Source organism: Gregarina niphandrodes (genome assembly GCF_000223845.1).
Source record: "Gregarina niphandrodes unplaced genomic scaffold scaffold00002, whole genome shotgun sequence".
Lineage (NCBI taxonomy): Eukaryota > Apicomplexa > Conoidasida > Eugregarinorida > Gregarinidae > Gregarina > Gregarina niphandrodes.
Window position 1 is genome coordinate 368,933 of NW_011645774.1, and position 15,429 is coordinate 384,361.

Sequence of the window (15,429 nt, forward strand, 5' to 3'; positions counted from 1 at the left end):
GAAGGACTGGGGTCTGGGAACCGGAAGGACTGGGATGTCCGGAAGGAGTAGCTCAGAGGATCCAGAGGTAGAGTAGTGCGAGTGGGTCTAGAGGTAGTGTGAGTGGAGGACCGGTTACTTTCGCGAAAGCCGCTGCAGATTTACGTTGCCCACAGTACCTAAAGAGGGCCGGTCAATTGCAGACAAGTACCGTTGGTTGCCTCGCGTGGCGTACGCTGGCAACCGCGACTCGTCGACAAGGAGGTCCAGCTTCCTCTTGGCCAAAACTTCGGCGGTAGTAGTCTGTCGCTTGACGGAGTTGGTTTGGTCGCCCCGGAAGGACAGACGCTCGACCTTGTCGGCGGGTCGACGCAGCACGCTTTCTCGGCGAGCCTCTCTGAACCGGTCGGCGTCCGAGGCATCCGGCAGGTTCTCGTCCGCGTCGGTCGCCGAAACATCGCGAACTAGCGGTTCATTAGACCGCCGGTTCTCCAGCGGCTCGTTAGACCGCCGAGCATCCAAAGTTCGGCCATCCAAAGTCCGTTCAGCCAAAGTCCGGTCGGCACTCGAGCGCTCCCCGCTCAGCCGCTCCCCAGCCAACCGCTCCCCACTCAGCCGCTCGCCGCTGAGACCCGGACGGTCGCCGCTGCCGTCATCGAACCTCCTCGAGACCGCGCTCCGAACAAAGGGTGAGTAGCGTGTGCGAGAACCGGCCGTGTTTGCACGAGGGGCGCTGCTACTGCCACCGGCAGCCCCCTCTGAGCCGTGCAGTGGTTGGTTCGCAATCTCGTCCACGTTGTGCATTATGGTCTGTAGTCGGTCAAAGGAAATGTTTATCGTCGCCTCATCAGGACAACTAGAATACCCCTCCTTTATTTTGTCTATGCCATAGACCTCTGCCAACGGACGCACCAAACGTTTGCAACGGGCCACCGTCTGAGGAATGTCCACTTCACCCATCAGCGGACCCTTAAATCTGTATATTAAATCCGGCACCAAACTGAAACACCGACCTTTGATCTAACCGACACACAAGCAACCACTAAACATGGGTAACGCCCACATCCTTAACGGAGTCGGCCGGTGAGTATGGAGGGAGACCTTACTTGAGCAAGATGATGGAACACTGGGCAGCCGCATAACGGCAATCGGGGTTGGCGTCGTTAGCAGCTCTGAGAATGGGCTTCAGAAACGAGTGGGTGAAATCCTTGTGCTGAATCACGGCATTAAGACCAGTCGACTTGAGCCTCAACAAGAAGAGTCCCGCCGCCAAGATGCATACCCCTCTCAAAGTGCAATTGGTACGTCTATGTGAAAACTTACGTGAAAGCGTGTAGTTGTGTGCGGTCAAAGTGTGTGCAAAGTGTGTTTTACGCTTGTTTGGTCAATGTCATAGTCAGAGCATAGAAGATACAGAGGGTATCTCCGGAAATAACGATCTGTTTGAGGCATCGTAGAGCTTCTTCTGCGATGAAGGAGCTGCAGGTTGCGCGTCGGAGAGTGCCGTGGACAGATTCACAGACGAGAGTGCCTTGGACGCGGTCGGGGCTGAAGAGGAATATGTCGTGGAGGGCCACGAGCGCGTTTTTGGAGACGAGTGAGCGCGGCGAGTCGACGAATTCGTTGATTCTCGAAACCACGTAGCTAGCGAGAGTGACGCCCTTCCGAACGGTCATGTCCAGGTCCTCGGCGGAGAAGAGCACGAGCCTGCGGACGTCCTGGAGAGCACTGCACTGTGAGGCCCAGGAGTCTGCGGCTAGTCGCGCCGCAATGGAATTAAGTCCGCTTTCCGCCAAGGGATCTAGCTCCTGCCATGAAGGAGGCAAAGCGAACTCTTGCGTCCCAGCAATGCTGCTCAACGTCGACGTGGACGGCTTCCGTCGGTGGTTCAGGTCTCCAGGGGTCAAAGAATCCAGAGGTCCTAAGCCGCAACCTGGTGACGTCGTTCGCAACGCATGTTTCCGGGAAGCCAAGTCCGTCGGAGACCGCTGGCTCCGTTCTGGCGGGACTCGCCGCGCGTCGGGTGACCGGGCGAAGTCAGGCGACCGGGCAAAGTCGGGCGACCGGGCAAAGTCGGGCGACCGGGCAAAGTCGGGTGAGTACCGGACCGCGTTCTCTGTCCTACCTTTGTTCGGCGTTTCAGGCGACCGCATGTGCTCCCTCCCACCTTTGATCTGAGGACCTGCGATCGTACCTGCGTTTGCACCGGCGATCGTACCTACATTCGCATTTCCGTTTGCACCTACATTTGCACAGGGACCTGCTGCGTTCCCGTGCTGACTTGCGCTGGTGTGTGGACTTGCGTTCGTGAACTGACTTGCGTGGTCCCGAGCCGGTTCTCGGGCCTGCTCCCGAACGTGCTCCTGGTGGCCGAATTCGCCCAGAGTGCTCCCCACTCGGGCGTAGTCAGTCGTGCCTGTCCGGAAGTGTTCGGTGGCGAGTGCCCGGATGCGATCTGGAGACCTTAAACGAAATTCATTGGCTCTAAGCATCAGGTCAGGAGACCTCGCGGCGACGTCTGTGAGTCGAATGGGGTCCACGGAGGCCCGGCCCGGTCCCGGAGTTATTCGGAACGCGCTTTCTCGCCGGAATTCCAAACTGTCTTCGGCGACCCGCCGCGAGTACTCAATTGATCCGCTGACTGGTCTGAAGTCATCTCGCAAGTCGCTATTTCTAAAGTCACTGTTCGTCGCCGTCGTCACCGGCGTCAAAGTGGAGTCTGTGTCCTTTGGCGAACTCCTCTTCGTCCTTTCCTCGTCCTCGTCACTAAACTCCCACGGCAAACGCTCGTTGTCATTCCCCTCCGGTATGTAAGATAAACTGTTATCTATTAGAGGCGAATCTGAGTCTTCACTCATCATTTTATAAAATTCAAAAACATAACCTACTTAGCTACGTACACAATAATAGGAAGAACCACAATTATCACTACTATGATCAAACAACAAGAGATGTAGCATCCCCACTACAACAACAACAACTATGATGATCAACAACACAGGGGGGTTCCCACAACACTGAACATGAACCATATACACCACTCATTCATTGAGCGACTCAAACTCAATGAGCGACTCAAACTCAACGGCCCGGCCAATATGCGACTACTCATTGACGCCACCACTCACTACTTAGACGCTACAACCGACCACCTGATGTCCCACAAATGAATGTGCGACCCATACCTTCTTCCGCTTGCTTTGTATCTGCTGGGCAACAATTAGATCCTTGTCTGCTTTCTCCGTATAGTCAGCCGCGTTGTTAACGGCGTAAGCTATCAGATCCAATTTCTCACCCTGTCTATCCACCAAAGTAGCCAAGTCCACGAACATCTGATGCAGTTCCACGACACCTATCGAAACCGGACTTACCGCCACCCTTTCTCCTTACTTTGTTCCAATCGTTTAACGTCTCGATGCTTATCTTGAATGTCTCGATATGCATAGTTCAACGATTCATGCGCCTGAAACACGTGATTTCTTTCCCAAGTGCGATCCCAAGTGCAACGCTGATATGCGCACTTCCACCTGTATGCGCACTTCCAATTTGCACCCGCACTTCCAATTTGTATGCGCACTCAGGCAAATGAGCCTTCAGCGGCGGGAATCGGCGCATTTCGGAAGAAGACAATCTGCTGCGGTCGTGGTGCTACCTACCCCAGTGATTCTGGCAAATATTTGCTGCTGAGCTACGGTAGAATCTGCACCCTCCAATATCTCCGTTAGCTCAAACTCAGATACATCAGGGTATGCAATCTTAACCTGGCGCTCGATTTTGTCTCGAACCGACTTTTTGTAAGCCGTTTGAATAGTCTGGTATTCTGTCAACAGAACGCGGAATTTGCGAGTTATAGCCGCATGGATATTTTCTCTAATCTTAGTCTCGCTAGAGCTTGGTTGCTTCGAATGAAATAAATCATTTTCGTGCCGTAAGCTCTCCAACTCGGCCTTAGTGGCCATGATGGCGCGATTATTCTCCCCTAGCACCTTTTGAATCTCATTGTTGATAGCTGCAGAAATGTAGAACTTCAAGAGACATGGACCCACCCACCTTTTTCCTCATCAGGAGTAGGAGTTTGTTTCAATTTATTCTTCAGATGGTCCAAATGTTCAGCCCCCTCATGTATACGACCTATTCCCGCTTTAATTTCATTTATTTTGGCAAGGTAATCCGCCATGAAGCTGCTCCCCTCCTACACAAGTACCAGTCAGTGCATAGAAACGGTGTTATTACATTCTCGTCTATCTTCTTCCCCAACTGTTCTTCGAAAACGCCTATATCGGTGCGCTCATTGGTACTAGTTTCGTATATTGCCGAGTATCGAGGTGGTAATTGGTCAGCTAGACTGGCATTCCGGCTAGCAACCGCATCTCGGAGCTCATTGAGACAATCTTGCATTTATTCGTGTGTGCGCGCTCTAATCTCGCACGCGTGCGCGGCCCATGCAATTTATTTAATAAACCGCCCAGGTCTATAATGGAGCGATATGCGTTCGACAGTTTTTACAAGAGGTCAAAGGCGCGCCAGAAATCTTTCTAATGAAGATACGGGCTTACCGACCGGCGTATGGACATCCATCGGCGGTCGCAGGTTTATTGATTATGCATGGATTCAAGAACAACTGGAGAGCGAATATCCAACTTACGTCCACAACATTATACAGACATACTGTAGCATTGACGATGCAGGAAATGATGCAACTGCACCCAGCCAGATGCCTTATGTCCCCATTTCAACAATAAGGCCAACGAGAGGCTACTATTCCTTACTGAAGCAAGTGTTTGAAGAAGAGGCGGCAGCAGACCCGGAGACGCTCATCAAGGACTTTAGAGCCGCTGTGGAGGAAGGCGCGGTGTCGGAGGATTCAGCTATGAGACTGGTTTTATTACATGTCATGATGCTGAATACATTCAACTTGACAATGGCCATATCATGCGAGGAGCTTGGACCCAATATCAAACAGGCTCGGGAGCTGATGCGCTCCTATTGGGTGAATACTCCGTTTGGAATACCTCCACTATTGATTCATTCACTATTGGTTATGGCACCAAATGGAATGTTCTTGGAGCGGTGTCTGGGCAAGTTGCCGGAGCCGGACACCAACTGCTACGACATGACCAGTGAGGTATGGAAGGTTACTCTCTGGTGTCTTCAACGATACAAAGGTAAGGGTTTGCTTGAGAAACGCAATCTGCTGTGTTTTAGGTGCGCAAACCAGACTAGTGCAACATGGTCTTTCCTGGCCTTTCCGACCAATTGCAACGTATTGCGCTTCGTTTGGGTCGGTTTTCGGAGCGGTTAACCCTCAATATCTGAGTACCCCTGGTGGGTTATTAATGAGGCTTCTTTTGGAAGCTTTGGACGAGGGACGGACATTGACGGCGGCCGATTCACTTCATTTTCTAAGTTTGCCGTTGCCTAGAGAATTTGCATGTTTCTTTATTAAAGTAAGGCCGACCTTAAAGTAAAGCAAGTTACTTGTTATTCCTTCAGTTATTATCAAATGGTCTACTGCCCACGGAGACAGTGGCTGTCCAGTACCACGAGACGGAGTTTATGATCCGGTCCTTGACAACTATCTTGCTGGAGAATTACGTGAACATGAATAGAGTCGTACCGCACCATCTGGTGAAACGCTACTGCGCTTACGTCTGCAGCGATGCGTACAGGCCCAGCAATGAGCCAAGCAACAGGTTGTCTCATCTTTCCTTCAAGCGGTTCAAGGAACTTGTGGATAACTTCGGCACCATCGTTGACGCATACGAAGTACGCTTGAACCACGTGGTGGAGAGGGGTAGGATTGTGCCGCTCCCGCGGCTTCTTGTGCCGCCGGCGAGTATCCCGCCACTCGTGAAGCCGTCTGTACCGGATTCGTCGTTCGTTAAGTTCGAGGCATCTCCTCCCGGTGTCGAGTCGGACACGCCGGACGTGCCCATGAAGGAACAGTCGGATTCGTCGGACGCTGGTCGACGTCAACGGAGACGCATTACGAATGAAGACCCCCCGCCTCTCCTCGGCACAATGCACCGGGTAGATGACACCCCGAGTACGGACATATGCACGTTCGTGGACAATGCTTATCGGCGACACAACTGCAAACCTGGAGAGAGTGCGTTTGTCCAGTTCAGTGACACTGGCCGCGGTCGCAACAGTAACGGCATAGTGAGGATGGCGGTGGACACGCCTTTGTATATGGACCACATCGACAAAGGTACTGCCGTCATGGCGTATATTGTTGCGGGCGCATGGTCGGACCAGTCAGTGACTCGGCACTACTGCGGTGTGTGGGCGACGGACGAGCGCGGGGACAAGGTGAAGGGCGGAGGGTGTCTGATTGACTTCCAGACCGGCACCTTGTACCAAATGCAGAAAGCGAAGTACACGGAGACCAGTCTCTACGAAGAAATAGGGCATGTAGAGCCGAAGATGTTGCACAGCGAGTCGGCGGTGTGTGCGCGGGTGGAGGTGCGTTCGCAGGGGGTCAGCTTCCACTGGCAGGACGAGGTGATTGCGTCGCTCGACTTGCCAGCGGTGTTCTCGCGAGGCATCGCGTCGGCTTGCTTGTTCAGCATCCTGGAGTTCCGGCATCCGCGCGGGGTCAAGGTGTCTACGAGTCTTCCGCGGCCAATGTTTTCGGACGGCGAGGTCCAGATGCATTGTCAAATGGCGCCGAGTTTGGTGGATGCGGACATGGTGGTGCAGAGTACGGTGTGGCAATGGACGAAGATTACAGGACGCGAGAACGAACTGATTCTGACTGCTCAGGGCGTGCACGATGATCAGAAGCACTCGCGTAAGTCTTCGGTGGACCGGCGGCCGCCCATGCGTAAGGTGCGGGCGGCGGACGCGGACTCGAGCATCGACCGGGAGAACTTGTTGGGGCTCGGCGATTTTCCTGACGTGCCGATTATGCCGAAACCGGCGGCGGTGCCCGTGGATCCATACACGTCGTTGCCACTGATAGCGCCGGCGGACGAGTTGTCGTTGCCACCGGTGCTGAAGAGGCCGCGAGGACGGCCGCGGAAGGACCAGCCTCCGCCTCCGCCGCCGTTGGACATGAGTGAGGTGAATAGGCAGAAGCGTCTGGTGGTTGCGAAGCAGATCTGGAACGACATGTTGGGCACTGGGTTCGTTGCGATCTGCCCGCTCTGTCAGTTTACGTTGTCGAAGACGCTGAGTACGACGTGGAATATCGAAAAGACGGAGGCGATGCGTCCGTTGAATACCGAGCCGGCCATAGAGGCTCGGCCCTCACGACGGCGAGTGGGGCGTCCTGAGCGCAAGACTTTTGGAGTTCCTGTGTAACAAAAGCTAGTGTATCTTATGGCTAAGGGTTTTGTGTTCAGCGGGGTATTCTGTTCAGCGAATGTGGATTCTTCTTGTTCGTTGGGTTCTTGTTGTATCTTCTTGTTGGAGGGTTGGCAGAGGGTGAGTGCTTGGTTAAAAAGCGTGGCGATAGGAAACGGCGCCGTCTGCCTGGAGCTGTACAATGAAGTCGTCGGACCTGGAGTCGAACTGGGCAGTGAGGGCGGTGGAGGGGGATTCCCAGTTGGCGACGACTTCGTATTTCTTTTTCTGGACGGCGCTGACGACGGAGAGGCCCTTGGAGGTGGCGACGGCGAGGTGTTTGCCAGAGTAGTCGAATTGGCAGCTGTGTACGGGCGCGCCGAGGTCGAGAGTGCAGAGGACTTGTATTTTTCGCAGGTCCCAGATGTCTACGGTTCCGGCGTGCGAGCCAGTGGCGAGTATATATCCGATTTCGGAGAAGGACATTGAGCTGACGAGTTGTGGGCAAACGGGCTTCGACTCAAGGTTGGCAGTGCGTACGTCCCAGATGGGGATGGACTTGTCGGAAGCTGCGCCCACGGCGAGGTTTCCGTCTGGTTGGAACGTGACTTGGCTGCACACGACCTCTGGAGCGGTGCCAGTGAGCACAAAGTTACTGGCGGTGGTTCCCTTGACTAGGTCCAAGAGCGTCCACATGTTGGCCGTGCCCGCCGCGGCCATTAGTGAGCCTATTGGGTGCAGTTTGAGACAGGAGACAGGCCCGATGTTGGGTCGGTACACGTGTTGGCAGGAGAAGTTGAATGATTTCGGGATGGAGTCCGGGTCCTTGGCCACTTCCCCGCAGCCCTTATACTCTACCGCCCAATCCGCGGCGAGTTCCATGGTGGTGATGTTGTCTTCTTTCCAGTGTCTGACGGTTTCGTCGGCGCTGCCCGAGAAGACGTTGAGCGCGCTCCTGAAGGGAACGGGGGAGGAGCTCGAGGCTCCGTGTATGGCGAGAGCAATCTCGCTCAAGTCGCACCTGGAGGGGTAGAAGAGCGACTCGAGGGCAGTGACGCTCTTTTCGTGGCCGGTCAACTCCGCCAGGGGCTGGGCATGTTTTAGGGAGTGTAGCCTCAGTGCTCCGCTTTCCATGCCCACAGCCACGACGCCAGGGATTTTGCGAAGTCGATCGGGAGTCCAGCAAGAAAGTACCAACTTGGCAGAAGCACAAGCTGCCACTTTATAGGGTGCTTCCTCGGACTTATAGCTAGACATCATCTCGTGACTTCTGGCCGAGACCGACCGCTGTTTCCGCGCTATAAGCAGCCGCTTCGCCAGGTTGGTCACGTCGTCTTGGTAGCTGTTCTCATCCTGTGCTGTCCTTTGCAGTTTGTGCGGCCGTTCGCCCTCCGGCGCGGTCCGGAGTGCCTCCAGCTGGCTTTTGAGAAACTCGATCTCTTGCAGCTGTTTCGCCGCTACCTTGGTCGCAGCGTCTCTATAGTACATCAAGGTAGTCACCTGGTGCCGCGCTTCGTCTCGCTCGCGACGCGTCTGGTGCAACTCCAACAAGACCGAGTCGTATCTCGTTTGCAGATGTTGCAGCACACTCTGGAAGTCGCCCAGCGCCACCGCGCTTGATGGCTTATTTATCGGCGGACACTTTACCTCAACGACGTCCTTCAGACTCAGCGGTTTCCCGCTAATTGGATCGACCTGACTCTTTTCCAGATGTAGACTTATAATTCGTTTCTCATACACATGACCCTCTGAAAAGAATAAGGCTCTTCGCGGATAGAAATCCCCGGAAAACTGCGTGACTGGCACCCTCGCCTGTGACCGAAGCTTACCAGGAGTCACAACCGGCTCCGCCGGCACGCTGCCCGAGAGCTGACACACAAACATTTTTTTATTTCACCCAACACCAGGGAGGCGTTGGCCAACACCCTCCCCCACACAAACACGCACTGATCGGGGCGTTTGACGGACTGACTGAAGGACTGATTGACGGATGCGCGCCCACATGGTGCAAGACAAATGTCGCGAAGTTGGTTCAATGTTGTGCGTCAAAGTCGGTTTTCACACTTCCAAATCGACTGTGACGTTCCGCACATGTGACCTTCCAAATCGCGCATGTGACCTCAAGTCTTCTTGGCAGGCGGGCACGGCTGGATGCACAGCTGCACATGTTTCTTGATGTCGCGTTGGACACGGGTGAGTGGACCATACAGAACGCTGTGAGTGCATTCCTTGTCGATCTTGGGTTCGGAGGGCTTGGCTGTCTAAGGCACAAATTTGCATTTTCGGCCGTATTGGTCCGGCAGGGTGTGAAGCGTCTGAGCGTGCTGAGTGTGTGGGAGGGTGGGGGTGTGAGTACAGGGTGGGTGTGTGAGGTGGCGTACCATGAAGACGGTGAGGAGTTCGTCGGGTGGTGCGTGTTCGAATGCGACACGGTGGGTGACTTCAAAGAGAGGGAAGAATTGCAGTATCTTGAATTTGACGAGGACCTCATGGACTTCTTTACATGTGAGTTGGCCTTGCATTTTTTGACCACCGAGGAGGTCGGTTTCGATGTCTTCCCAACTCGACTTTTGTTCGCGGCGGATGAACTCTGCGGCACATTTGACGTTACGGCCGCCATAGCAGGTTGTGATAACATCTGCGAAACCACAGGAGTCGAAGAAGGTTTCTTCCAGGACGCCGTCAAAGAAGATGTTAGCAAAGAGTTTCATTTCGGAGACGCCGAGACGGATGATAGCGGCCTTGGTGTTGCTGCCCATGCCTAGACCATCACAGAAGCCGGCGGCGAGGGCAATGAGGTTTTTGACGGCGCCACAGACCTGGACTCCTTCCACGTCCGGAACGGCGTGGACGCGGAAGTGTGGGCGGTCGAAGAGTTGTTGCCAAATAGAGGCCATCTCCGTTTCCTTGTAGCCAACGGTGCTTTCGCAGAACTGCTTGTTGGCCACGTCTTTGGCTACGTTGGCACCGGAAAGAGCGCTGCACTCGATGCCCAGCCACGTCTCCACTAACTTACTGAAGGAGTAGGGCACGCCGTCACAGATGTGCAGGCCCTTGACCAGCGTAATCGCGCGCGCCGATGGCTTGACAGCCGCTTGAATACTCTTGCACGTCACCTCCATGAACTGGTGCGGCAGAATAAACGCAATCAGATCTGCGTCACGGACCGCCTCCGTGATGTCGCGCACTGCCACCAAGTTGTCCGCCAAAGGAAACCCAGGGAGGTACTTGACGTTTTCGCGTTTTTCGTTCATCACCTCATCCAATAGCCGCCCATCATCTAGCCGTTCCTCCCGCACCCAGATCTTCACTTGGTCGCAAAATAGATACGACTCCTTCGCGTTCGCACATACCAATCCCGCACACGCTGTACCCCAGTTGCCACTGCCTAAAATGCACACCTTCAAGGGCCCCTCTCTCAATAAAGAGAACATGCTATCCTGCTTCTCTGTCATTTCTTCGCCGCTGCGATATTCCGTTGAACAATACTCACCACCAAGCGATATCGACCAAACGATATGGTTTATATAAAAAGTTAAGCGGGGAAAGGAAAGACTCGGCCAAGCCAGACTCGGCCCGGCTAGGCGACGCTGGAAAGGGTGATGAGGGCATCGTCTGAGGGTTCGTCCGCGTTGGCGTCGGTGATGGCAATATTAATGAGGCGGTCAGCGATGTCTATGACGACTAGGACATCTCCGGTCTGTGTGCAGGTATGGTAGGTGGGTTGGAAGGTGAGCACGTCGAGTGCATGGTTAACCAAGGGTTCGATGGATTTGCAGATGCCAGTATTGTTGATCGGTTGACTCAGTTGTACGGGTTCGGAACTCATGGCGGTAGGCATCTCGCGTTTCACGAGATCCCAGTCAACGTTATCTTGACGCGTGCTTGCACCATGTTCCAGTACTTTCAGCACACTGTCACACATCGCACTGGAGTATGGAAATCGATAAGACTTGGCATCACTCGATGTCGCCACCGGACTCATATCGATACTAAACGGCTCGCATCTACTACACTTCTGACTCACAACCAATCGCACCCCATCCGGCCAACGTTCAAAGACGTGCAACTTGCTTAGTAAACGGTGCATTATCGAATCTTCGCATACGACACGCAACCGAGGCACATTCATAGCACCCTGCAAACAACCCCCATACGCACCAGACACCGTCGTCAATAAACGGTCAGAGTGCGGCAACAATGCCGTCAATGGTATCGACATCTCCGACTCGTTCCGTTCGTACCCAAGAGCTACCAAAAACCCGTCACCCGCAAATTCATGTGCACACACACCCATTTTGGAAAGCTGCAAAGTGTGTGCACACACTTTGATGAGCACACACCAATTGGTCATGGTGTTGTCACGCTGTGGTGACTGGGCGGTGTGATAAGTGGTGTGATGCGTAATGACTGGTGTGATGCGTAATGACTGGTGTGATGCGTAATGACTGGTGTGATGCGTGATCGGTACGGTAGGCTACGGTTCGCGGTGTGCCGATCTTACAGATGGATTGGTAGTCTACCCACGTGAGGGTTTCGATCCAGAGTTTGTCTTCGGGGGCGTAGTAGCGGCTGTTTTTGATGCAGCGTAGGAGGTTGAGCAGGAGTTCGGGGTCTGAGGAGTTGGCTCCGAGTCTGTGGAGCTGGAGCGCAGCTCGGACGGTGTGGGAAAGGAAGTAGTAGATGCTGCAGGGGTTGGGAAGGTGTGTAGTTCGGTCGAGTAAGAGGAAGGGGCAGACGGTGCACTTGACATGGGGGAGTGCATCTCTGCAGAGTTGGGTGACAGTGTCGCGGATCTCGAGGTAGAAGGGCGAGGAGGTGGCGACGCGAAGGTCGTACTCATATTTGTCGGCGTCCGTCTGGCCAACAACGCTGGCGAGTACGTCAAGGAAGGCACTGTCGAGGATACATGCGTCATTCAAGCGGGCGCAACCCTGCACCGGGACACGGGTCACGTAGACATGCAGAGCCGAGAGAAAGGGGCACCAACTTTGCAGCGCCTGTAGTCGCGAGCGAAGGTCCTTGCAATAGTCGGGTTTCAGACGCAGCGGACCGTCTGCCGCCGAGTCATCATGCACACCGGCCGCTGTGCACCCGTTGATGAAGTAGGCGACCGAAGTTAGATCCTTAGTTTGCAGCAATTTGAGGCTATTCGCGCAAATTTCCTGCACACGCGTGTTTTCAAACACACGCTCCGAACATGGGCGGTCAGGACATGGATGACTCGCGCACGGACGGTGCTGCAGCCGGTCCAGGTGGTCGCCGCCGAACTCGATGAGGGATAGCCGCGTAAAGTCATTCACTAGAAACTCCTCGGGAACCCCCCCGCCGCCCAAGCCCACTTCCTCCAGCAAAAACAACCAGTCGGGCTTGGTTAAAGTTAGCGACGCACGCGCGATGTCCGAGTCCAGAAAGGCACCCTCGTCGCAACAGGCCCGCAGTGGGTTGATGCCTTCCTCCTCCATCGCGCCAAAGTTGCAAAACCGACAGTTGTAAAACGATGCCTGGATAAACGGAATCAGCGATTGGATGTGCAGGAACGACAAAGAATGCTTCGCATTCGACAACGAATGGAGCAATGTAGTTTTCCCCGCATTCTGATCTCCTATCAACAACGCCGCCACACTCGTCAAAGACTGCCGCCCACACGTCTGATTGAACGGCCCAAAAATGTCCGGCTCCTCAATCTCCTCTTCACATCGGTCCTTATTCTGATATACCTGACTCTGCTCCAACCCCCATTCAGTCGTTTCGACGTTCATCCATTAAATGAAAAAATTCACCCCGCCCTCAACACCCGACCACTGGCCCCAACTTACCACCCCGGCTTACCACCCCCGACCCCCATTACGGCGAAGCAGGTTATGCTGAAACAGGTTATGCTGCTATCCTGCATGCCACAGACCTTTCGCTTTCAGAAGACGCAAAAGAAGAGAATTTGCAAGACCAGGACAAGGAGCAGTATTAACACCTGCTTAATTTGTCTCCTACCTACGGGCACACATGTTACTCCCAATGTTCTTGCCAAAGTGCTCCCAATCTACTATCATTCGCCCTTCCGTCCCTTTCCGTGCACTTTCGTCAGTCTGGTGCACTTTCGTCAGTCTGGTGCGCGCGCGTACTGTTGCTGTTCAGGACAAAGGCGACTCTGGCCATAACTTTGTCCATAGCTGTATTCTGTTTATCAGCATTGTAGGTAATGTCGTCTATAAGCCTAAAGTGGGGGTTATTTTTCTCGTACAACTGGGTTGAGTTACTCTGCATGCTCATCTAGGGCATCGCGCATCGTATGGGCTCGCTCAGCCAGCTCCCTAGTTGTCTGTGCAATTGCCGTCAATTGTTGATCCTGTTGCAATTCAATCCACTAAGTGGGCACTCATTCCGGGTCTATTAGTCGGTCTAATTGACGGCAATAGGTACTGGTCGCACAAAGAAGGTGGGTTTACTTGTTGTTGGTACTGTTCACCTTGGAGAAAGCTCTCCATAATTAAAAAAATGTCGGTGAAAACCGAACAAGTTAACATCAAGAATGTGAGGGGCCCGGGAACGCCCGATACGGGGGCGTTTCGGATAACCAAATCTCTGTATGGTTGGAAAAATTCCAACACCGGCCAAATTATACAAGAGGATGCTAAAGCCGTTCGACAAATTGAATGGAGTAGGATTAATGCCCGAGAATTTACTCTAAGCTTCGTGACACAATCCGGAACTCGTATTGATTTCTCGGGATTTCGAGAACATGATTTTGAGACTCTGCAATCTTATTTCAAGAGGCACTGGCAAATACCAATGCTCGCCGATATAAAACTTGGATGCAAAGGCTGGCATTGGGGAGAATGGTCTATTAAGGACAAATCATTCTGCTTCGAAGTAGATGGCAAACGATCAATTGATATACCTCTAGATAGGCTCAGCAATGTTATGAGCAATAAAAGCGACATTACTCTTGAGCTCAAAACTAAGGAGAAACAGTATGTACCACTACAACGCATTTTGTCAAGCTGTAGTTTAGTTCAGTATTTCTTTGCAGATCTGTAATGGAAGACGTTGTTTCTGAGATCAGATTTTGCGTTCCCCCACCAAAGGAAGGTGATGCGGCCGATAATGCGGAATATGTCAAGGCGGTAAGATTATCGAACACGAGTGCGCTACTTTTTTTTCAGAGCATCCTGGATGCTTCAGGACTCGGAAGCTCGGACAATACCTCTCTCGTTTGCCGGTTCCTTTACAAGAACTGCTTGCTGCCTCCTGGCAGGTTCGATGTTCAATTTTATGCGAACTCAATTCGTCTCCATGGCAAATCATTTGATTATCGAGTCCAATTCGATAACATCATTGAGTAAGTCTGGCCGCACGCCTAACCGCTCGTCTCGCCGCTCTGTACAACTGGCTCATTCTTCTGCGGATGCTACTTGGTTGATCTGCTATTTTGTAGTGCTTATTTTCTAGTTGATGAGCAGTCTTCAAAATTGTTGTTGACCTTAGTCAATCCGCTAAAGAAGGGTGCAACTAAGTATCCGGCGGTAATAATCTGTTTCGATGACAAACAAGAGCAAGTGATTTCGATCAATGCTTCAGCGGAGATGTTGGAGGAGATTCGAAAATTCATGCCATCTGCTCAGAGCGAAATGAGCGTGATGGAAAACATATTGGCAGGTCCTTTAATTCAGGCTTTGGCGAAAAAGCAGATTTTGGGCGAGACGCCATTCAAAGGCTCGAGCAACTGGCCGTCATTTAGCTGTTCACACAAGGTCGAAACGGGCTGGTTCTATCCTCTGCAGCACGAGTTTGTTTACTTGCACAAGCCAGTCATAACCGTCAAGTTCAGTGAGGTGGCCTCTGTTAATTTGGGAAGGACCCAGGGGCAGCAAACCCGTTTGTTCGAGTTTTCAATTACTCTCAAGTCGGGTATCGAATACGAATTTAACCAAGTTGACCGCGCGGAATTGCAACCATTCGTGGATTTTGTGAAAAGCCAAGGACTCAAGCTACGAGAAATGGTGACCGAAAGCCGAGAAGATCATATGGAGCATGGCAATGGCGGACGAGAGGACGAAAGCGACAATGATGACGAAGAGGACGATGAAGATTTCGAAGTAGAAGACGAGGAAGAAGACTTTTAACAGTACGAACTGGGAAAGAAAAGTACTGGGGAGGGGGGGG

The 15,429-nt window shown here is 53.1% G+C and overlaps 10 protein-coding genes across 10 annotated transcripts; 2 read left to right on the forward strand and 8 right to left on the reverse strand.

The window, feature by feature from the left end:
• Positions 1-114: 114 nt before the first annotated feature.
• GNI_013840 (hypothetical protein) lies at positions 115-939 on the reverse strand (the record flags this gene model as incomplete). The annotated part of the gene is made up of 1 exon (XM_011130598.1): positions 115-939. One exon carries the CDS (start codon positions 937-939, stop codon positions 115-117), a length of 825 nt encoding a protein of 274 aa, XP_011128900.1.
• Positions 940-1,081: 142 nt separating this feature from the next.
• Positions 1,082-2,837, reverse strand: GNI_013850 (hypothetical protein; the record flags this gene model as incomplete). The annotated part of the gene is made up of 2 exons (XM_011130599.1): positions 1,082-1,286; positions 1,354-2,837. 2 exons carry the CDS (start codon positions 2,835-2,837, stop codon positions 1,082-1,084), a joined length of 1,689 nt encoding a protein of 562 aa, XP_011128901.1.
• Positions 2,838-2,863: 26 nt separating this feature from the next.
• GNI_013860 (syntaxin) lies at positions 2,864-4,377 on the reverse strand (the record flags this gene model as incomplete). The annotated part of the gene is made up of 6 exons (XM_011130600.1): positions 2,864-2,944; positions 3,165-3,331; positions 3,370-3,442; positions 3,636-3,988; positions 4,030-4,171; positions 4,213-4,377. The coding sequence occupies 6 exons, from the start codon at positions 4,375-4,377 to the stop codon at positions 2,864-2,866; spliced, it is 981 nt and encodes a 326-aa protein (XP_011128902.1).
• An 88-nt stretch (positions 4,378-4,465) lies between these two features.
• GNI_013870 (hypothetical protein) lies at positions 4,466-7,284 on the forward strand (the record flags this gene model as incomplete). Its single annotated transcript, XM_011130601.1, has 3 exons — positions 4,466-5,144; positions 5,185-5,426; positions 5,473-7,284. The coding sequence occupies 3 exons, from the start codon at positions 4,466-4,468 to the stop codon at positions 7,282-7,284; spliced, it is 2,733 nt and encodes a 910-aa protein (XP_011128903.1).
• A 135-nt stretch (positions 7,285-7,419) lies between these two features.
• Positions 7,420-9,150, reverse strand: GNI_013880 (putative PRP19-like protein; the record flags this gene model as incomplete). Its single annotated transcript, XM_011130602.1, has 2 exons — positions 7,420-9,014; positions 9,096-9,150. 2 exons carry the CDS (start codon positions 9,148-9,150, stop codon positions 7,420-7,422), a joined length of 1,650 nt encoding a protein of 549 aa, XP_011128904.1.
• Positions 9,151-9,386: 236 nt separating this feature from the next.
• GNI_013890 (putative glycerol-3-phosphate dehydrogenase) lies at positions 9,387-10,721 on the reverse strand (the record flags this gene model as incomplete). Its single annotated transcript, XM_011130603.1, has 2 exons — positions 9,387-9,527; positions 9,648-10,721. 2 exons carry the CDS (start codon positions 10,719-10,721, stop codon positions 9,387-9,389), a joined length of 1,215 nt encoding a protein of 404 aa, XP_011128905.1.
• A 125-nt stretch (positions 10,722-10,846) lies between these two features.
• On the reverse strand, positions 10,847-11,563 carry GNI_013900 (hypothetical protein; the record flags this gene model as incomplete). The annotated part of the gene is made up of 1 exon (XM_011130604.1): positions 10,847-11,563. One exon carries the CDS (start codon positions 11,561-11,563, stop codon positions 10,847-10,849), a length of 717 nt encoding a protein of 238 aa, XP_011128906.1.
• A 64-nt stretch (positions 11,564-11,627) lies between these two features.
• On the reverse strand, positions 11,628-13,028 carry GNI_013910 (hypothetical protein; the record flags this gene model as incomplete). The annotated part of the gene is made up of 1 exon (XM_011130605.1): positions 11,628-13,028. One exon carries the CDS (start codon positions 13,026-13,028, stop codon positions 11,628-11,630), a length of 1,401 nt encoding a protein of 466 aa, XP_011128907.1.
• Positions 13,029-13,347: 319 nt separating this feature from the next.
• On the reverse strand, positions 13,348-13,552 carry GNI_013920 (hypothetical protein; the record flags this gene model as incomplete). The annotated part of the gene is made up of 2 exons (XM_011130606.1): positions 13,348-13,480; positions 13,524-13,552. 2 exons carry the CDS (start codon positions 13,550-13,552, stop codon positions 13,348-13,350), a joined length of 162 nt encoding a protein of 53 aa, XP_011128908.1.
• Positions 13,553-13,761: 209 nt separating this feature from the next.
• On the forward strand, positions 13,762-15,389 carry GNI_013930 (putative structure specific recognition protein; the record flags this gene model as incomplete). The annotated part of the gene is made up of 3 exons (XM_011130607.1): positions 13,762-14,237; positions 14,297-14,605; positions 14,702-15,389. 3 exons carry the CDS (start codon positions 13,762-13,764, stop codon positions 15,387-15,389), a joined length of 1,473 nt encoding a protein of 490 aa, XP_011128909.1.
• Between the last annotated feature and the right edge of the window lie 40 nt (positions 15,390-15,429).